The sequence below is a fragment of the Leptonychotes weddellii genome, chromosome X (assembly GCF_054177405.1).
Source record: "Leptonychotes weddellii isolate Sample4059 chromosome X, ASM5417740v2, whole genome shotgun sequence".
Lineage (NCBI taxonomy): Eukaryota > Metazoa > Chordata > Mammalia > Carnivora > Phocidae > Leptonychotes > Leptonychotes weddellii.
The window spans coordinates 96,230,074-96,252,195 of NC_138385.1; the positions used below are offsets into that span (position 1 = coordinate 96,230,074).

Sequence of the window (22,122 nt, forward strand, 5' to 3'; positions counted from 1 at the left end):
TAAAAAATAAATAATAAAAAAAAAAGGGTCAACTTGCCAAGCTTATGATCTTGAGTCCAAGTGCCATACGTTTTTCCAGATGGTCCATGACTCGAAAATGAAGTAGTGATTTTTATCTCTTGTGATTTCTTTTTTTAAAGATTTTATTTATTTATGTGACAGAGAGAGACACAGCAAGAGAGGGAACACACACAAGCAGGGGGAGTGGGAGAGGGAGAAGCAGACTCCCCGCTGAGCAGGGAGCCCGATGTGGGGCTCGATCCCAGGACCCTGGGATCATGACCTGAGCTGAAGGCAGACGCTTAACAACTGAGCCACCCAGGCGCCCCAGTGATTTCTTTTTTTTGAAAATTGAAGGGGGGTGCCATGGTGAATTCTCAGAGTTCCCGCCTAAATGTCTCTTCACAGTCATTATCTACTTTTTAAGGGAGGATGCCCCAAACGTGGATGATTCATGGGGAATTTTAAATTTTCAGGTGTTTTCATAGAGCGAAGAAGGGCTGATTTTGTTCACTACACAGAATGCATGATTTAATTCATGGCTGTTTTTTTCCAAGCTCTCTACTTACCAGTAGTACATTAAAATACTCAATCACCATGCCCCTCATCCTTAGGATATACTCATAACAGTTATGGATGTTAGTAAGTCTTCAGAGCAGTGATGAACACGAACCAGAGCCTGAGCATAAAATTATCCAGTGAGAAGCTTCATATCATTTACCTTTGGGTGAACTGTCTGTCTTTTTCATACTGATTTGTAGGGGCTCTTTATAGATTATTTTTAAAAATTTATTTATTTTTATTTAAATTCAATTAACATATATTGGTCTCAGAGGATCTTTATATATTCTGAATGCTTGTCATTGTCAGTTATTCATGATGCAAATATCGTCTCCCTTTTGCCTTATTTTTCACTCTTCTATATACTATTATATTTTTCTATATGTTAATAAATAAAAATTCCTTAAATGTATTGGTCAGTTCCTTAAAGGTTAGTGAGTGCTTTCTGTAGCTTCTTTAATAAACTCTCCCAGCTTACGATCATGAAAATGTTCTGTTTATAGATACTTTGTTGTTTTTCCTTTTCTATCAATATATCTACACCTGGAATTGATTTTCATATGTAGTGAGATGCAATTGCATTTTTTGAAAAAATGTGGTTTTGGAAAAGAGAAAAAAAACGGCTAAAATCCATGATAGGGAATATCATGAACATTTTTGGGAGCTCACACTTCACTGAATCATCCTGTAGTAATAATAATAGTGATAGCTAACATGTATTAAGTGCCTATTGTTTGTCAGAAACTGCTCTAAGAAATCCCCCTGTATTAACTGCTGTAGTCCTCCTAAGTCTGTGAGGTAAGGACTGTGATTATTCCATTTTTCAGATGAGGAAACTGAGGTACAAAGAAGTTACTTACTTGACTTGAACTTACTCAAGGTCACCTAGCTAGGGCGTGTTATGGATGAGATTCTGACTTACACAGTTGGACTTTTGCTGTGACTCAACTACCAAGGTCCAGACAAATGAGTGGACATTTACTCACCATTACCCACCCTATCAGTAGTACCTTGGGCATATTGGTAAATAAATCCAAGACTTTGCAGATAGGTTAAAAAAATAACAATTTTAGAAAATTTTTAAATGAGTCTCCCCAGTTTGAAAACTGTATTGTGTTTTTTCTAATATATCATCTTTAGGAGAGAACAGATTAAATTGATAGTGTAAAATAAGAAACCATTCTAAGAGTTTAAACACATTTCAGCTTTGATGGGGGTGTTTTGGGTTTTTTTTTTTTTCATAGTTTCAGGTCCTACTTAAAAATCTTTTTTCTCTTGGGGCCCCTGGGTGGCTCAGTCGGTTAAATCTCCGACTCTTGATTTAGGCTCAGGTTGTGATCTCAAGGTCGTGAGATCAAGCTCTGTGCTGGGCATGGAGCCTGCTTAAGATTCTTTCTCTCCCTTGCCCTCTGCCCCTCCACCCCCCCCCATAAAATTTTTTTTAAAAATCTTTTTTCTCTTAAAAACAGGTGCCAAAATATGCCGTTTGATACTCTTAGGGCATTTATGGTGTTCTCTGCTTATTCCAGGTTTCTACTGCTTTCTGAACCTTTATTTAATCCTTAGAGTTCTATATATTTTAGTTCCTAATTGTCATGGCCTTAATCTAAGTTCAAATGCCTAAATCATTTCTATTTTACAGCCCTAAGTATAATTTTATGATTATAACTACATATTTGAATTATTTTCTGAAATTTTCTGAGCAATTAAAAACCAACTGTGAGCACTGTATATTTAAAGATGAGAAAAAAGGGGCGCCTGGGTGGCTCAGTAGTTATGCATCTGCCTTCGGCTCAGGTCATGATCCCAGGGTCCTGGGATCGAGCCCCTCTTCAGGCTCCCTGCTCAGCGGGAAGCCTGCATCTTCTTCTCCCACTCCCCCTGCTTATGTTCCCTCTCTCACTGTCTCTGTCAAATAAATAAATAAAATCTTTAAAAAAAAAATAAAGATGAGAAAAATGTCTGTCCAAATAAAGCTAAGAAATAATAGTAACGTATTATTTTAGTTAAAAATGATCACATTAATATATCTCAGTGGTGGGGAAAACTTCCCTGTAGATTTAGTCTGTAAAGAGCAGGAAGCTCCCAGGGTATTCTAATGCTTTTTTTTTTTTTTTTTTTTTTTTGCTGTTTTATTAACAAGAAAGTAATCAGCAGAGCTTGTCCTCCAGAGGGCTAGGCTCCATTCTGGGCACATAGAAGGCTGTCTTCATTCTAGAGACCTTGTGCTGCTAATAGATTTCTCACCCAAAATGTTAAATTTTATTCATTTCTTAGTTTTTCTGTTAGTCTCTGGTGCAGTGAATGTTCAATATTATCAGTGGTGGACTGAACCATAGGAGAAGGTTTTCTTGTAGGTTGCAATTCTTCTTGTTAAAATATAGGACCTTTAGAGATAGCTCTTAATGGTATATGCCTATGGCTTATAAACATAGACTGAAGTATGATCATTCTTGAGTATATAAAACATTCTGAGTATATTTTATTCTGGAAAGCCAGTCATCTCAAGTGTCTTTATGTTGGTACCATTCTATGCATTATCATTGGGCATTTTATCACTGATGTCACCAAATTTGGTAAAATGGGTGTTCTCTTGTTTTCTTTTGCTAGAATTCCTACAAGGTCATATAATGACCTACCTCTTTTCCTATCTCTTTGGCAGAGCTATAATGCCGATAACTCTCTTGTTTGTGTTTACTAATAAGATGGGGGTAAAATGCCTGTGCTTGGCGAGCTTGTAGATCTAGTGAGCTGTCAGCTGCTGTATGAGCAGAAAACCCACCTTATGCTCCCAATTCTAGACTGCAGTGTTCAATGGGACACAAACAGTACCCTCAGTTCTTGATGAGGACAGCAAGGATCCATTCTCTACACTTTGGGAAATGACGTTGCTGAGCTTTGCTCAGTGTATACTGTGGTCCAAGAGACCAGTCGGCTTGGAGTTGAGGGTGGTGCTCTGGGGACCGTGGGGCCATCTCTGTGACAAGGACCCTCCTCTGGCCTGGGTCACAGCTTATCAGAAGCATGGGTAGCAGCCCCTGCAACCTCATGACGTGTATAAAGTGGGAGGAAAGTGGAAAGTGAAGGAAGGCACAGGAATGGGGAACTGGCATTTGTTGTGTAGATAAGGTGACAACATCGAGCACGGACACGTGTGTAGTATACAGATATGTGTATGTGTTTCGACCGGGCCCACAGTGTCACTTGGTCAGCATAACAGCCGCGTTGTACATATTATTTCCTTATTTGACACACCAGGAAACTGCCTCAGACCGGCTAACAGTCTGCTCCTAGGTTGCCCTGAGGGTCTTTTGCTGAATTTTAAACCTGAGTTTTCTGCTTGTGATTGTGTGCGTTCGATTGTGTTGCCTGTTTTATAGTTACTTCATTCCTTTGTTTTCCGTGGTACCACAAGGTCCCTGTAAGGTTGGCTTCGGCCTTCCGCTTCTTCCTTCCCCCGGAGGGGTTTCCTGGGTTAGAATGAACCGAGAAGGTAGGACGAGCAGAGGGGCGACCGTACTGGAGAAGCAGGACCAGACTGAGAAGAGTCTGTCTTTTAGGGCCTGGAGTCTGGGCTTGTCCGGGAGAACAGAGAGCCATTGAAGGGTTTTAAGTGAAAGGTCCCCTTAGCTGTGTGTAGCAAATGGATTGAAGGCAATCAGGGGACATTTCTCTCACCTATAGGATTTTATCTGTAAAAGAAAAGAAAGATAGGAAATATGGCAACACGTATATTCATTATTTCCTCCTTTGTGCTCTTCTGAATTTAAACAATTAAAGCCTTGAAAATAAACTCTAAAGTTGGGGGATGAGGGACGCCTGGGTGGCTCAGTCAGTTAAGGGTCTGCCTTTGGCTCAGGTCATGATCCCCGGGTCCTGGGATCGAGCCCCGCATCGGGCCCCTTGCTCCGCGGGGAGCGTGCTTCTCCCTCTGCCCTCTGCCTGCCACTCTGCTTACCTGTGCTCTCTCTCTGACAAATAAATGAATCTCTAAAAAAAAATAAAGTTGAGGGCTGAAACCATTTGGTCTAATGACTTGGAAACATCAGACAAACCCAAACTGAGGGACATTCTACAAAATACCTGGTCTGTGCTTTTAATGAAAAGCATTGAGAAAGTGTTGCCCATGGAAGGAGATTCGATGTGGGGACTAAACTCAGCCTGTGACCCAGGATTAGAGCCTGGCCTGGGCTTCTGTTTTGGGGTTTGTTTGTGTGGTTGGGTGGTTGGTTTTTTTGTATTTTTTTGTTTTTGTTTTTGTTGTCCATAAAAGACATTACTGAGACATTTGGCATAGTTTGGATATCTGTATATTTTTTTTCCATTGGTATCATATCAGTTTCATAGTTTTTATAAATATGCTATGTTTATGTAGGAAAATATCCTTGTTTTTAGGAAGGAATACTGCTAAAGAACAAAAATTGAACTGAGTAAATCTGAAGATCGAATTGGCTTTATTCAACAGTTCATGATTGAGGCAGCATCCCATCTAGTAAGGTAGACAGGGGCTCCCAGGAGTTGTAAAAAATGGAAGATTTTTATAGGCAGAAGAAGGGTGGGACAAGATACTAGCAAAGAAAGGAAAGGATTGTTTCAGCCCTGGGTGTCTTTCTTTTTTTCAGGGAAGGGACCCCGAAGGGTTTTTATCATGCAGATGACCTTACTAGGGGTGGTCAGGACATTTCAGGGTGACTCTTAAAATGTCACATTCCTGGGAGAAGTTGAAAGTTGTAATTAAGGGGCACCTGGGTGACTCAGTCATTTAAGCGTCTGACTCTTGATTGCGGCTCAGGTCATGGTCTTAGGGTCGTGAGATCAAGCCCCACGTGGGGCTCCAGACTCAGCAGGGAGTCTGCTTGAGAGTCTCTCTCTCCCGTCTCCCCCCCCCCACTCATGCTCCCTCGCTTGCTTGCTCTCAAATAAATAAATTTAAAAAAAAAAGTAAGTTGTAATTAAGTCTTGGCTTGCTGTCTTGGGGGACAAATGACTTCATTTTGAACTTCTTTTTTAACAATACTGAATTATTTCAAGGTAAAGGGATATCATATCTATAAACCTGTTCAAATATTTCAGAAGAAAATACATATGTATTTCTAGAGAAAATGCTAAAGCATATTGTGATAACATGTTAGCTTTTAGAGAATCTGGGTGGGTGGTATTTGGTAATTCTCTATATTATTTTTGTAACATTTCTGTATGTCTGAAATTATTTCAAAATAAAAATTAAAAAAGTAATTTGCTTAAGTGAGAAGGGGGAGGAGAGGATCAGGTGGGTCTTCTCCCATCCCAGATCACCAGGCATGAAGTCCATGGTGACGAGCTACCTGCCCAAGATGAACTTAGAGCCATGGAGGGGTAGGGGAGGTGTCATGAGTGATATGGTTTGAAGTGGTGGGGTTCAGAGCCAATGGCCAAGAAAGAATTCTTGAGATGTCTTCAGTGCAAAACAGTGGTTTTATTAAAGCCCGGGGACAGGACCCGGCAGGAAGAGCTGCACTGGGATTGTGAGGAGCGACTGATTATATACTCTCAGGTTGGGGGGGGAGGGTTAGTGAGAGCGAATGTCTCTAAGGAGTTTTGGAAGCAAGGTTTCCAGGACCTCGAGGGGGCTAGCTATTGTTAGGAAAATGTCATTTATGACTGTCTAATAAAAAGTCATGAGACCCTTCAGATGTGTATCAGTGGGCCATATGCTTGGGGGATGATTGCCAACATGTATCTTAGGTGGGGTGGGAGGGGGAGTAGAGATAAAAGAAGTTTCCAAAGGAATTTTTATATGTTAAAGTAGACTCACAGGATCCTGGTGGTCAGGCTAAGATTGCCTCTTGCCCCTAGCAAAGTATTAACATGAAGGCAGCTGAGTTCCTAGAGGAATGTCTCTCTGCCTGTTTCAAGGACTTGTCAGCGAGCTGTAAGTACTAAGGACATTTTTTTTTCCCTTGTGCCTCTGTTTCCCACATCACATGTATAGAGAGTAGCTGTAAAATTCATAGAAATAAGGAACTCTCCAGCTGAGGCAGGAGGAGGATGAGCTGGGTTAAAGCAAGGACGATAGGCCAGGAAAAGCTCTCACTAGGGACACTGGCAAGAATTGGAACCTCCCTGGAAATGAGAGCAGAAGCCACAGAAAATGATTTTCATATTTAAAAGTTTTACATTTTTTTATGTTTGACTAAAGGAGGTCCGACTTAACATGTGGTGCTGATTAAACCATCCTGCGGGGCCAGAGGTGAAATGAGACCTCCGACCCCTGCTCTGTCAGGGCCCAAGGGAGGGGAAGGGCTTCCCAGCTGCCCAGCGCCAGTAGCATGGAGACCCTGTTGGTGGAAGAAAGGAAACTGTAGGGCCTTTGACCTCTGACAGAGCAATAAAAATGCGGGGATGGCATTAATTCCTGGTGCAGGACATAAAGTTGGGGGGAGGGAGCAGGGAAAGATGAGAAGGACCCACACATCTCACCAGAGAGCGCTTTACTGATGCAATCCTGCTCTTCGCAGAGAAGGACTTCTCATAAAATGTGATGGTTCTTAAACACACAGGAACTGTTCACACCATTGGGCTCTTGTTTCACTGCAGCTGGAAGAAGGCAGAGAAACAAGTAGTGGTGAAACAAGAAAGGAATTTATTTATTTATTCCAACACCGGGAATACTGCAAACTAGTATCTCAAAGATTATCTCCAAAGTGCTGAAAATATGTTCCGGTTTACGGAAGGAAAATGTGGGACATGGTTGAGTTGGGTACATGCAGTGAAGGTCAAATCAATCAGGGTCTTGGAATCCATCATGGGAGGGGTTTCGTTGGCTCAGGGTGGTCCTTATTGCTTGAGGGGCTAGTCTCAGGTCCCATCAGGGGATGCTTTGCTCTCAGGGTCTTCTGCCTGAGCCAAGAGACAAGGCGGAAAGAACAGAATCAATTAGAAAGTTTGAGGACAAAATGTAGGTAGTTGGAAGTCCTCTTTCAGGTTTAACAGAAGCAAGTGCACTTGGACAACATGTTAAAAAGAAGGAAAAAAAAAGGCAATTTCCCCCTAATGCTGTGTGCCTTCCAACCAGTAACATGAATTTTGTTACTACTGGTGAAGAAGGGCTCTGTATGCTAGTAGAAGACTTTTGCAAGGGGCAAAAATAGGTGAATGCATTTACTACATTGACTTGGCCATGACTTTGAGCAAATGTTTGATCCTTCTGGATCGTGTATAAAGATAAAACAGAAACCCAGCCATGGCAATTATGTGTGGACTAGTTTTCTGTTTGGTGGGTGAGTAGGAATGAAGCAGAGAGGGTGGAGAAGAAATGAGATTAGACCAATTAAAGTAGTCCCCAATAAAAACCCAGTAGGGCAATTGAGAGCTTTGAGGTTTTGTCAAAATCAGGAGCCATTATTTTTTTAGTACCTTTCAAGCACAAAGAGGGGCTTGGTTACGTAAATTATGACACGTCCTTATACTGGAATGCTTTGCAGTCTTGCCCGAGGATGAGTTATTTCTCTCTTTTGACATGGAAAGGTATTCAGAATAGAACATTGAGTTTGTTCGGGTTTTTAAGCAAATGATACCTAGCGCCAAAAACAAAAAAGAAACTGAAAGCATAAATATCAAATTGCTAGCAATGTTTCTGTCAGGCCAAGAATGAAGATTGCAGAAAGATTTTCAGTTTAGAGATTACACACTTCTAAGTCTTAAAATATGTTTTAAATTTATGGGTATGAGGGTTTTTTTTATATATATAATCAGAAAAACACAGTGAGGACATTTGCACTTTGAAAAATCAATTTAGGGGCGCCTGGGTGGCTCAGTCATTAGGCATCTGCCTTCAGCTCAGGTCATGATCCCAGGGTCCTGGGATCAAGCCCCGCATCAGGCTCCCTGCTCAGTGGGGAGTCTGCTTCTCCCTCTCCCACTCCCCCTGCTTGTGTTCCCTCTCTTGCTGTGTCTCTCTTTGTCAAATAAATAAAGAGAGAAAGAAAAACCAATTTAAACAATGCTCGGTGGTGGATTTTTTTTAAAAAAAGCAGCGAGGAAAGGGGTTTTGTTGCAGAGTTTCGTTACACGTCAGGCTAAATAGGACCGGAGAGGCTGAGCATCCATGAGAAAGTGGAGAGAGCAGTGGAAGTAGGCTGTGGATTGTTCGCCTGGACTTTCAGCATCACTGAACCTTCCTCCCGCAAATTGCACAACTCGTACAGCCCAGCTGGGCCTTCTTCATCCCAGTGTCTCCGCCCACGGCACATGCACAGGAGTGAGTGCTGTTCCCTAACTGCTGGGAGACTGGGCACATGGGTCCGGAAGGGAGAACAAGTAGGGGTAAGCCATCAGCAAGTCGGATTACTTCCAGAGGCCTTAAACTGAGACTGGTAAAATCTCAGAGAGGAAAAACTGGGAAATTGGAGGGTGAAAAGACCTCCTCTAGCGTCCGCCCAAGTGTTTTGGTCTGTTTCACCATCCGTTGGATTTTCTTAACCAGACTTGGTTGATGTCGAGTGTTACCAGTTATACCATCTCTTTGGTGCCTCTCTTGTGTGTTTCAACCCGCCTGTCCTCGCACCCGCATCCCTAGAGTATATGTTGTCCTCCGTGATCCTTCCACACCTGCCTTTGCTTTGTTCACTCTGTCACCACGTTGACTCTTGCACAGACTCCAGTCTGGGCCCTGCCCTTCCACTTTGAACTCTACCATCCCACCTCTTCTCCTTTTCCACTGAAGGCACACAAGTGATGTCCTGATTCTGTTTTGAGCTTGCCATTTCTGGATTCAGGTCTCCTGGGGGCCCTGCAGCATCCCTTCTGGGCCGTGGGTACGAATACCCATGGAAACCCAGTGCTGGCTGGCATTGGGAGAGCAAGTGGCTGGTTGTCTGTGGCTCTGAGCTCTTGGCCCCATGGGTCACAGTAGGAGTCTGCTGAATGCTATGTACCCTCCTCCCAGAAAAGTGTACACACTTGAAAAATTGTGTACGCAGTTCCAGGGAGTGCACGGACCATCCAAACCCCATGTGTACCCCCAAAGATCATGCATCCCCAAATCCCTGGAACTGATCCTCTATTTTAGGATAGATGAAAAGGAGTGAGTTCACTAGAAACCAAAGTAAACTAAGTAAAGTGTGTTTCTAGAATTTTCTTCACACTTAAAACTACCTGGAGGCACAATGAACTGAAGATAAACCAGATTGGGGTGTTGCAGTTATTAGCATGACGTTAAAACTAGAGGGAAAGCTTTGTTAATACAGCTGTTGGCATATAGCTGTGTAGTCAGGTGAATTGTATACTGCCTACTTGGGTGGCTCTAAAACATAGTGGGCCAAATCATTTAGGTTTAGGGGTACGTGTATATGTATGTTAATGCATGTGCGAATGTGGGAGTATATGTTTTTAACAGCTCACAGAAGTTAAAATTTTAAATATGTATCTAAGAGAAAATAAAGGATTTCATCTCAATTTGTCTTTCATGTCTGTTAGATATATTTATATTTCATAGAGAGTTGTTGAATATATCGTTATATCTTTGTTCCTTTTGGCATTATGGACACTAACCTTTTAATGTTGCTGGTCCTTTTTCAGGATGGACAAGCTTCATTTATACCATATCTGGAAATGTGTATATTGGTAAGTGATGATGATGTTGCTTTGGGTTCAATTGCACTGAAATTTAAACTACTGAAGGAGAGGGAAAGCAAGATGGAACCTCTCATGTAATCGAATACTATGCCGCCTTCTGTCCAGCACCAGCCCTCTTTACATCCTAGTACATCTTGCATCCTGGTACGCCCAGGACAGGGCACCTCTCAGCTTCCAGCATGTTCAGTGAGGGAGGAGAATATGAACAGCAGGCACGACAGCCGCCATTTCACTGTGGCCTGTGTGTGGATGTAAGGTCCACGCATGATCACGTGGGTTGACACCTTGTTAAGAGGTTGGTGACCTCCGTGCTGATAAAGGGATGGAGCTCTAATGGGCTAAGGAGAGCAGGAATCTATCTCCTGGGAGGTGGAAGGAGGTGAATTTGCGGTCCCACGTGCCGCTGAGAAATCTCAAAGTTGCTTTTCTCTTATTTTAAGGGTTGTACACCTGTCTCTTGTTGAGTCTAGTCTAGGAGGGATATTCAGGACCCAAGCAACTGTCATCTTATAGATGACGAAAGTAAAGTCTAAAGAAAGATCTTTGACTTGCCAGGATTATGCCTTGGAGGACCAGGGACCAGAACCAAGGACTCCCCAAGCCCGTTTCCCATGCCGCACGCCATCATCTTTGTACCATGACAACACAGCAGCCCCACCATGGAACCTGTCTTTTCCAGTCTCAACCTTGTAGCCAGCCCCGCAGCAGAGTAGGCTGGCTTGTGTCGCCCTGTCCTCCCGGAAATGGCACGGGTGTCAGGCACGTCTCTCTGTGGGACTGACGGAACCCCACGGTAGCGGGTGCTCTAGGTGCCCTCCCCACAGCCCTGAGGCCTCAGCTCTGCGGAGCTCGCTGGCCAACTTCTAGCTCGCCAGTGGGCTCTGTGTCTCGTGGCCTGAAGCTTGCTCCGAAACTGGGAAGGCTGCTCTCTCTGCCCCACTCAGGGCAGGATGGCGGTCCTGGCGAATTGACATTCCCAGAAGCTACCTCACCCCTCAGGTGGGATAACTGAGTGCTGTGTGTGAGGCCTTTTCCTAGCCTTTCCCCGTGGGCTTATGTCCCAGCCACCCACACACTTGATGACACACTCTTCTTTGTCCTCGTTCCCTTACCTAACTCTCTCAGTTCCTGGACTGTTGTTTCCTGTGTCCTCTCGGATGAATTCCTTGCACTTAAATATGCATCTCAGACTGTGCTGCTGCTGGGAAAACTGAAAATAAGAGGACCAGCCTCCCCTCTCCCCTCCCCTGCCCCTCATGACAGTGATGCGTGGTGTGGATGGGGGGGGTGGGGCAGGCCAGGAGTGTCATTTCGGAGATCCTCTGGGGTTGTGTGGCCTCCACCCCCCTCCTGCACGCTAGCCTCCTCAGCAAGAACTGTCTTCCTGGGGCCCTAACGTGCCTACCTCCTGGGGTAATAACAGCCCCGACCGCTGGCTTATTGATAACATCTGCTTGGGACTTGAAGGCGACACCCAGAGCCACTTAAACCATTCTTTATATATAATCTCTGAAAGGAGTTCAATTGCCTCAAATTACTCTTCTGGAAAATAGTGGTAAAAGAAACCCATGTATTTTGATCTTATACAGTAAAAACGGCTTTAGTTCCTCTTTCACTGAATAGCATTTCAATTATGGGTCAGAAGCAAAGCTCACTTAGCGTTTGAAAAACGGTGAAAAAAATCAGTAGTAGTATCCCAAGTGTCACAAACTATATTAACCATCTGAAAGAGATGAAGCATCATTTGTTGTATGATCCTCTTTTGAAAATCATGAGTATCACAATGTACTTGATACACATGGAGAGTAAAGACTGTTTTTGTGGAGGTAGCACCCATTGACTTAGGATTTCAAGAGAAACAAAATAATCTGCACAAATGGAAAGTAATAAAGAGAGCATGTGAATTCTGAGGTGGTAAGGATACCGGAAATGTTAGTGTAGAATGAGAAAGGGCAGGGGCAGCAAACTTGTTATGAAGGGCCAGATAATAAATATTTTCATCTCTGTGGACCATATAGAGCTTGAGTTGCAACGACTCTTTCCTGCCCTTCCAAAAGCAGCCACAATAATACGTCAACAGTTGGGGTGGCTGTTCCAATAAAACTTTACGGCCACTGAAACGTGAATTGTGTATATTTTTCATGTGTCATGAAATGCTATTCTTTTGATACTTTTCAACCATTTAAAAAGGATAGAAACCTTTCTTAGCTTCTGGACTCTACAAAAAGCTCATATTTGATTTTGGTTTAACTGGTGGTGTGGAGGATGAAGGGGAGAAAAATTAACAAATAATCTTCAAAACCTGTTTTTTTAATTGAGGTGTAGTTGATGTACAGCGTTACATTAGTTTCAGGTGTACAACATAGTGATTCAACAAGTCAATAGGTGATGCTGTGCTTGCCACACCTGGAGCTCCCATCCGTCGCCATACAACACCATTCCGGACTATAGTCCCTATGCTGTACCTTTCGTCCCTGTGACTTATTCATTCCCTAACTGGAAGCCTGTACCTCCCCCTCCCCTCGCCCATTTTGCCACATCCCCCTCTCTTCAAAACCTGTTTTTTTTGGGCGCCTGGGTGGCTCAGTTGGTTAAGCGATTGCCTTCGGCTCGGGTCGTGATCCTGGAGTCCCCGGATCGAGTCCCGCGTCGGGCTCCCTGCTCGGCAGGGAGTCTGCTTCTCCCTCTGACCCTCCCCCCTCTCATGTGCTCTCTCTCATTCTCTCTCTCTCAAATAAATAAATAAAATCTTAAAAACAAACAAACAAAAAAAAAACCTGTTTTTTTTTAAGATTTTATTTATTTGAGAGAGAGAGAGAGCGCTAGCACGAGCATGAGTAAGAAGAGGAGCAGAGGGAGAAGCCGACCCCCCGCTGAACAGGGAGCCCCACGCAGGGCTCCATCCTGAGCCTAAGGCAGATGCTTAACCAACTGAGCCACCCAGGCGCCCCCACAAAACCTGTTTTAATCAGTAGTTACAGCCCTGTTTTCTAACAGACCCTTAGTCCCAGAATTCAACAAGTGAAAAGCTCAACATTTGGAGGGGGTAAGAATGACCTATACATCCCCTTGTTTTTCTTGGGAAGGCAGGAGTTTCCTGAGCCATTTCTATTCACTGGCCTGGTCACCTCTCAAAACATCTGGCAGGAAATGGGGTCACAGTCTATAGCGTTGGAGCGAACTTGCATCTGTCTGGGGTAAACTGGACCGTGGAGAGAATCCACTCGCATAACTGGCCCCTTGGAACTCTGCTTTAGCCAATGAGCAACTGGCCAAATGATCTCATTTGAATTGTATCTTCTTCCCTTCCTCCTACCCCCCCATAGAAATGTTAATGAGAAAAGCAAAAGGGCAAGAACAAATCACCAGAGGAAAAAAGACAAAGCAGAGATAGCTATTCAATATGTACTGACGTATAAAATCGATAAGAGAGAATCCGGAAAACGCTTTCTGACTTTACTGCCTCAATTTTATCGTGCTTTTAAAACCACAGATGGCAGGAACTGATAAGCAAGTAATTGTCTTTTCGAAAATGTCACGCACCTCCATTCTGTTGGAATACATGTTATAAATGTGCATTGAGCTGGAATAAATAGACTGCCATTTGGGTTGAGAAAATAATCTGCGGCGATTCCATAAAATGGAGATTTAGGAGGACTCAAAAAATATTCATTGATGCAGGAAGTTCTTGCAAGACAGATATTGGTACGTTGTAGGACAGGTGGAGGTTTCAACAGACAGATTACTGGAGTGAGATCTTTGACAGTCATCATTTACTGAGGCATCAAGTCCTTTGACCAGCCCTCAGCTGACATCTCTGCAGTCTAGGATAAAAAAAAAAATCGAAACTGAAAACCGCACGGTCAGAAAGCCAATAGATCCCAAGTATACTGGCGCTGAACCCCTTCCCTGCAGCTGAGATGGAAATAACATTACACATTAACACAGAGATCAAAGGGTAGAGGAGTTTATATCCTGTATCCCCGCAGCGTGGGACAGTTTATCAGCTTGGATATCAGTCTCCTAGAGGGACCAGTATCAGGTATACTGTTTGGGCTGAGAAAAGCTATTTGGAAATCTAAAAATACTTGTCTGTGGTTATTGAAATGACACCTAACTCATTTATGCAGGTAGTGAAATGTTTCAGACTTACTTAAATAAGTCATTATTCACGCTTAGTTTGTGCTCAGCCCTTTGCTTCTGGTTCTGGGGGGTATAAAGTTTGACACCGCCCCTGGATGTCAATGAAGGTGGGGAAACACTTAGAAGCCCTCGGAATTGACCTCCACTTACCTAGAATGAACTGGACTGAGAAGTGTGCTCATTCCATGGGGACTACCTTGCGTGAGGTGCTTTGAACCCCCAGGATGATCAGCAACCCTGGTCTGCCTGCCCATTGCTACTCCCTCCAGCCAAACTGAGGCAGTTGTGATTGTTCTCAAATCTGTTATGCCACTTGCACCGATAATTGCAATTATGCGATTTAATGAAACAATATGTAAATTAATTAAGTAAGTAAAAAAAAGAGTTGGTATTTTTAGGGGTGCCTGGGTGGCTCAGTTGGTTAAGTGTCTGCCTTCAGCTCAGGTCATGATCCCAGGGTCCTGGGATCGAGCCCCATGTCGGGCTCCCTGCTCAGCAGGGAGTCTGCTTCTCCCTCTCCCTCTGTCCCCCCACACCGCCCCCGGCATGAGCTCGCTCTCTCTGTCTGTGTCAAATAAATAAATAAAATCTTTTTAAAAGGAGTTGGTATTTTTAGAACAACTAAGTCCAATGCTTTGTAAAAGTGAATTGCTCAAGAAGAGCTTTTGAATTAGTATGGGAAAGATGACAGAAAAAGAATGGGAGCAACTGATCTAGAAGGATTTTGGTGGGTATAGTCATTATAGGTATGCTTTCGAAGACAGGGCTTCAATCCAATCAGCCAACCCACCTTGACTGTATTTCTAAAAATTGGCAAATGTATGCACATTTACACTTTAAAATGTCGTGGAGGCAGCTGATTGTCTCTTTCAATTAATGATCCTGATTTCATCAGATAAGAGGGCTTCGACTGTACATACAAAATTGATGAAATCAAACTCTAGTGAAGTGCCAGCCTGTGTGCATTGGCCAGTCAGTGGGATGGCAGTCCTTATAAAGAGAAGAGAAAGGAAATCTGGCATATAGGGAAAAGTTGCCCAGCAATTAATCACTCACTGAAGCTGCCGCATTAACTTGAAAATATGTTTTCAAGTATTTTGCCCTTTCAGGACTGCTTAGGCAAACCAAAATATTTGCAATTCAATTGTTTTCAGTTACATCTTCCTTAACTGCCCTATTAGATTTAACATTCTTGGCGAAGCTTCTCAATGGAAACTATTTATTATCTGATTTGGCTCTGTTTGTAATTGAAAGGAGTCAAAAACAGTAAAGTATATTTTCTTTGAGACTAATTTTAGGTTCAAGAGATAACCAGGTGGGTGAAATAGCATAGAAAGAATAAGAAGATAGAAGCAATCTTTGTTTTCAGGGATCCTGTTGTAAACATTTCATAAAACAATACAGAAGCTAAAGGTGCACTTAGAATGACCTGGAAACCTCACTCCAGCCTCTGTAACAAAGGTCTACCTTAAGCTGGAGCATTTCACATGGCCTCTTCAGAATCAGCAGTGTGATTCCTCCCCTAGAGCAGCAAAGAGAGTGGGCAGAAATTTGCGCTCCATATAAAGGGAGGATTGGTGTTCTTAGGACAACATGAACTCTTTGCTTCTGAATTCATGTGTGCTCACAGACCCATGAACACCGCAGTCAAGCAAGCTCTCCTGAGAGGAGGTGCAGAGGAATCCCAATTCTGCATTATTTGAGAGTTGTCTCTTGCCAGCTCACTCCATAAAGACAGGGGAGGGGCTGTATAAGTTGTTGGGGTTTATGTATTGTGGAACATGCTACATCATAAAATGAGGGGCCAGGAGTAGACCTTGTGGGTAACATATATGGGCGTTGCGTATGAATGAGTTGAAGATAAAAAGACATGGCCCATTGCTCCCAGGGAATCTCAGTAAAGCACCCATAATAAAATGCTTCTTCATCTCACAGTTAAAGATATTACCCAGTTCTAAACGTGGTTATTCTTAGACTCCCAGACCTCTCGGTTTTATTGCCAAATCCATGCATGAGTAGAAAGCCTGAGGAGGCCTATCGTTCACTTCCATGACACCTGTTGACCTAAATCTTCGATGGAGAAGGGACCTTTAGTGGTGCGCTGGGCTGGCTGTTACAAGTTCGCAGGGGCCCATCGAGCACCTCTTCCCTGACCTCACACCTCACATCAGTAGCTTGAAATTGACCACAGTGGGAGCCTTTATGCCACGGAAATGAGCATGCTTCAGATCGGGTTCGTTCTCCCGCTCCAACCTGAAAGCCAGTTTTATTTTATTTTTTATTTTCTTAGATTTCATTTATTTATTTGTCAGAGAGAACGAGCGCAAGCTGTGGGGAGCGGCAGGCAGAGGGAGAAGCAAGCAGCTCTACTCTACATTCTCAGTAGTGATTCACATGAAGTGTGTTTTGGGATGGCCACGGCACTGTAATGGGAGAGGAAAATATCTGTGATTTCTACTGGAGATGGAGTCGGCGGCCCAGCGAATACTACAGTGTGGTTGTTGGCTACATTCATGACCAAAGGAAAGGCCACATCTCAGCTAGGTGTTCGTGAAAAGAAAGATGTGGTTTATCTGCCATCCAGTGATTGCTCTGAGTTCTATCCATGGGTCCAGGGGCTGCACTGACTAGGTTAAGAACTCCCACTCGGTTAGAATCCTATTTCACATTTGTAAGCATCACAGTGAGCCTTGTTGCTTCACACAGGTTATCTCCCAAGTGGAGTTTACAAGGGAGGATTTCTCTAGAAAGAAAAATAGCTTTGTTTGGACTCCAGTAGTCACAAAATTCACAAATTAGGTGTCTGTTTATATAATAATTCCTCAAGCTATTATTTTCATTTAAATAAGCACCCCCTAATTGATTAGTCAGCTTTAACGTGTCAGGGGGATGCCCATATTTATATCCCCAAATGTCGTGAAGGTGTATCCCTCCTAGATGTCTCTGTGGGCTTTTCTCCCTGCTTGCAGTCTTTTCTCTGTTGTCCATTTGCATGTCTTGGTTTTTTACCCAACTGAAAGAACCAGCCCAAACCCCACCTCCTGTCTCCAGGCTCCTGTGGCTATTCCAGCCCACCGTGGCTTCTCCATTCCCTACCCTCGTGCAGAACCACTGCTGTCATCTTCAGGTCACTATATTATTCTGTTCCTAGTGAGGATCCTATTGGACTCCTCTCTCCCACTGTTGCCAAGTCCTTTACATTCTTTCTTAACCCCACCTCTAAAATCCGTCCCACTCTCTCAGTTCAGATTGTAATTCGATTTTATTTATCCATTTGAGGGAGAGTAGAGAGCACATGTGTGCGTACTAGAGGGGGGCAGAGGGTGAGGGAAAAGGACAAGCAGACTCCCCACTGAGCATGGAGCCCAATGTGGGACTGGATCCCAGGACCCTGAAGTCTGAACCTGAGCCAAAGTCAGTTGCTTAACCGACTGAGCCAGCCAGGTGCTGCCAGACTGTAGTTCATTTTCACTGAGACTGTGATATTAAACACCTAACAGGTCATCCTAACTTCAGTCTTGCCCCCTCATTCTATTCTACACTCTGCTCCCAGAGTTATGTCTTCAAGACATAGATCTGACCATTTCACACCCCACTCTCTCCTCAGAGGCCCCCCACTTTATATGGATAAGCACGGCTTCCAAATCTTATCTTGATCTGAAGCCAGTCTACATTTCCATCATTCTTCCCAGAGAAACGTTGCAGCAGTGGTAGAAGGATCACCCTTCCCCTAGAGACGCCCTGCGTGTTCCCCACACCTTACCTTTGCACAGGCTATTGTCTTGTCTAGAATGCCCTTTCTCCTAGCTTTTCCCAGTGTAGGTCTCTGTAATCCTGCAGAGCTCTATTCAAGTCAGCTGCTCCACAACAAATCCTTAGGGCCCCTAGACCTGAGTTAGCACCTACACTTCCGTTCTCTCATTGAACTTTGCTCATTATTTTATTGTTGCACTAAGACACAATTTCATCTGTATTTCATCTGTCAGTCTCATTATAGAAGGGATAGAACCGTAGCCATCCTGAAAACACCCCCCCCCAACACACACAGCATTTAGCACAGAGCCTTGTTCGTAGTTCACTAGCTATCCCACTTACTTATTTTTCAAGGGAATTACTCTCTGATTCTTTAATGAAAATATATTTAGCTCCTCCCAATGAGATTTGAGTTATTTGTTTAAAAGGAATCTGAGGGGTGCCTGGCTGGCTCAGTCGGTAGAGCTTGCAACTCTTGCTTCTCAGGGTCATGAGTTTGAGCTCACGTTGGGCATGGAGCCTACTTAAAAAAAACAACAACAGGAATTGGCTTTGCTCTTCTTTGTATTTTCTCATAGTACTAAGCACTTATGGGTGCTCCATAAATACTTGTTGGCAGGAATTAATGATGGCATTTACTAATTTTCCTAAGTATGCTTAATTCTTATGAGGTATGTATAATTTGCTCAAGGAAGCATTCTTATTAGCATGTAATCCTGAAGACTTTGCTTATTAATTGAACTGTTAGACCTGCTATCAAAAGTATAAGTGGAAACATGATGCAGGATTCATCTCCCTGTTTTTTTCTACATTGGAAGCCAGCCAGTTTCAGACTTTAATACTTGCAGATATAATCAACCAAGAGATTTAAGGAGATTCCTAAGTCTCTTATGTCTGAAGTTAAAATGAATATTACAGTGCTATGGAGTTAACCACATTTGTAACCATGTGATAAATGTACTATAAAGAACGTTCGATTTCATGGGTCATCTTTTTTACAGGGCCTGATGATGCACAACAAAAAATAGAACCTCATCACACAGCAGTGCTGGGGGAAGGTGACAGTGTCCAGGTGGAGAACAAGGTATTAAAAATCGTTAATTTTCTTAAATTGCACTTTCTACTAGTTTACAGGTAAATGCCTAAATCTCCAGTGCAGCTGGAAATTTTTCTCTCTTTCTTAGGCAAAGAAACTATACCCCATGTTTATTATTCCCTTTCATTAACCTCTTTATTTCTATTGGTTTGTTTTAAGGTTTTCTCTATACCCATTGCTCATCTTCTGGACTCACCTGAAGTCTCTGTTGTTTACCCCTAGACATTTGAATCTGGAGGCAACATGTCTTCCTTGTCTCATAATTTTCTTTCTTTAGACACTTGATTTATTTTATTTTTAGACTAAGTGAAAATGGATCCGCCCTCTGGGAGTATAAATATAGATCTCCATGCTTACTCACAGAGAGCCCTTTGCAGGTCAGCCCCATTTCGAACCGAGAGGAGCATATGATGCATTTCGTAGTCCCTCTTGTGTTGAACCCCTGCTTCTTAGGTAGAGTTTCTGAGATTTTAGGAGTCCCCTTGCCTAGTTTCTTCCCTGGCTCTCTTTCATTCCCTTGGGTGATTCTCTTACTCTCTTGTGAGCCTGCTAAGCCAATCTGATGGCTTTGTGTCGTTTTCATAAAGAGGATTGAAGAGACAATTGTGCAAAAGCCTCTGACAAGCTGAATTTTTCAAAGTAGGGATGAAAACTACTTCAGTGTGTAGGTGACTGGTGGAGAGGCAGGCTGATTGCCGTGTGGCGCTCTGCCCCTGGGGTTGTAGAATGCAGTGGATTTGAAGTATTACTACATCCTAGCCCACTTTTCTGGCAGCTCACCTACTGCTGCTTTAGTCATCCATGGCACCACCATGAACTAGGAATTAAGTAGAAGAAAATCCTCCGGGGCACCAGAGAAAATGCAGATCTCGGGGTCCGTGCCCTCTCTTATTAGGTTGAACTGTTTGAAATTGCTACTTTTGACCTACGGAAATGACAGTTTCCTTTGTGCCGACCCTGTGCAGGAAAGAAGCATGGAAGCTACACATAGGCCAGAACCTCCTGATAGCAGATTTGTTTGTAACATTATCCGATTTAACTTGACACCTCCGTTCTTCCTGTAATCTAGCAGAGGGCACATTGCAAATGAGAAGGACTCAGAAGCTGGAATGAACCACCAGAAAGTTGCCGAGGAGAGCCAGAAAGACAGGAGGCAGCTGGGAGAGCCAGGAGTTGGCGAAAATGTCAGTTCACTGGCTCCAAAGGCACCGTTCTGTTGTGGACACTTCTGTCATTAATGCTGTGTACGAGCACAGCTGGAGCAGCAAGGCATGAGAATGATTTCTATGAAAAAAAAATTTTTAGAAAACTAGCATTTCAATGGGTGTGTCATGCTTATGTCTGTGGGTAGCCCCAAATCCCTGTAGATTACAACAGAGAAGGAATAGTGAAGGTATCTAGGTAGCTTAGAAAGTTCACTATTCTGAACGCCTAATTTAATAGATAGTCATGTCAGATACATGTTACCTAATGAGGATTCATACTTTAGGCCCGAAGATTCAGGGCACATAACAGTTTCTAGAGCTAGAAAAAGCCTCTAAAGTGTCCTGATTCACTCCATGGCCCCAGGTCAGGGTTATCTGCACTGGGAACTGAGCTTGAGGATTAAAGAAGGAAGATGTGACTTCCTAATGCTCCCCCTAATCCCGTTTGCACTGAGTTGTGGTCAAGAATAAGGATTTGGTATACTCCCTGGCTTCCGTCTAGCCCTTTCAGTACTCCTTACTTCTGAGTCTTCCACAGTCATGCCTGGCTACCTGGTTAACCAGTGGTATGTGTGGTTTCCTCTAGAGTGGCCAAGCCTCTGGGGCAGGAGAGGGGGGCACTGAAGGGTTGATGTGGATCACGTCTGTCCCCAGGTTTCCTGCTCCATCTTAGCATTTGACTTGTCTTAGAGTCAGCACATTTTCGGCTTCAGGGACCCCTGTCTTCTTGCAGAGGGTGGGTTGTCCTCTGTGACTATTACTCTGAAGTCTTCCATGGCAGGTAGCAACTGCAGGGGGCCTGGTTTATGCCAGATTTCAGAGTCTTTAAGCCAGACCGTTGACTTTTTGGAGGAAGCCCTAACTCCCAACAGTGGCTTCAAAATAGTCTTAACTTATTCATAGTTCTTAGAGATTGGGATCAACCCCATGCTGCACTGGGCATTTAATCCTGGACTGTACTGATGACCCTGAAACAGCCTCTGTTTCAGGGAGTAAGGCTCCCTGTGCTGCTTTGGCCCACAGTTGGTGCTCTGGGTGCCAGGATGGCTCCCTGATCAGGAGCACATTGGTTTGATATGAAAGGCTAGATGTCACCTTGAGAGACATGTCCTATTGAGAAAGTCTTAAGCCTCACGCATCAGCAGATTCACTTGTAGTTTGTCAAGGTAGACAATCAATTCTTCATTGGCTGCCCCCAAAACAATATTTGAGAGTCACGATACTCTTAACTGCCACCATTCATGGGGAACTCAGTAAATGAATACAGATTAACCTTTTGATTCAAATACAGATCAAAAGACAGAAATAAAACAAAACACCCTATTAAAGCTAGAGACAACTTTTTTGCTTATTTATGGGTAAAAATTCATAACCATTAATTTTTAAAAACTGGTAACAGTTCATTGTTTTATCTTTAAATTGGCCTAAGAAGTGTCAACAGTGAAATCCAGTAAGAACAAGTGCATACAATTAAGTCAAGCTAAAGTTCGGTTTCTTCCTGGTAATTGTTTTGCGGTAATGTATCACTGTGAAAGGTGTCCTTAAACCAAAAGCATGCCCCTTAACTCATTCACAGAGTCCTACTGCCATCTCAAGCTTCAGAATCAATCAGACTGTGAGTCCATACTAACAGTGGAGAAGTTATCAACACTTTCAGTGAATCATAGGGCCTTCACCTGGGTATTGATCATTTATTGTTGGTATCAGTGGAACTCAGGACCTATCTTGGCAATAATATTTACGGGATAA

General features: G+C 43.3%; 1 protein-coding gene across 5 annotated transcripts in view; it reads left to right on the top strand.

Annotated features, from left to right (window-relative positions):
* Positions 1–22,122, top strand: part of PIR (pirin) — a 102,035-nt gene that overhangs the window by 70,877 nt on the left and 9,036 nt on the right. For 4 of the 5 annotated variants that reach the window (XR_014141394.1, XM_081809145.1, XM_081809146.1 and 1 more), the window contains 2 exons: positions 10,120–10,164; positions 19,074–19,156. Coding sequence is in view for 4 of the 5 variants with exons in the window: in XM_081809145.1 (XP_081665271.1) it covers positions 10,120–10,164; positions 19,074–19,156 (128 nt within the window). In the remaining variant the exon portion in view is untranslated. The remainder of the gene's footprint in view (positions 1–10,119; positions 10,165–19,073; positions 19,157–22,122) is intronic. The other variant, XM_081809144.1, reaches the window with a different exon arrangement.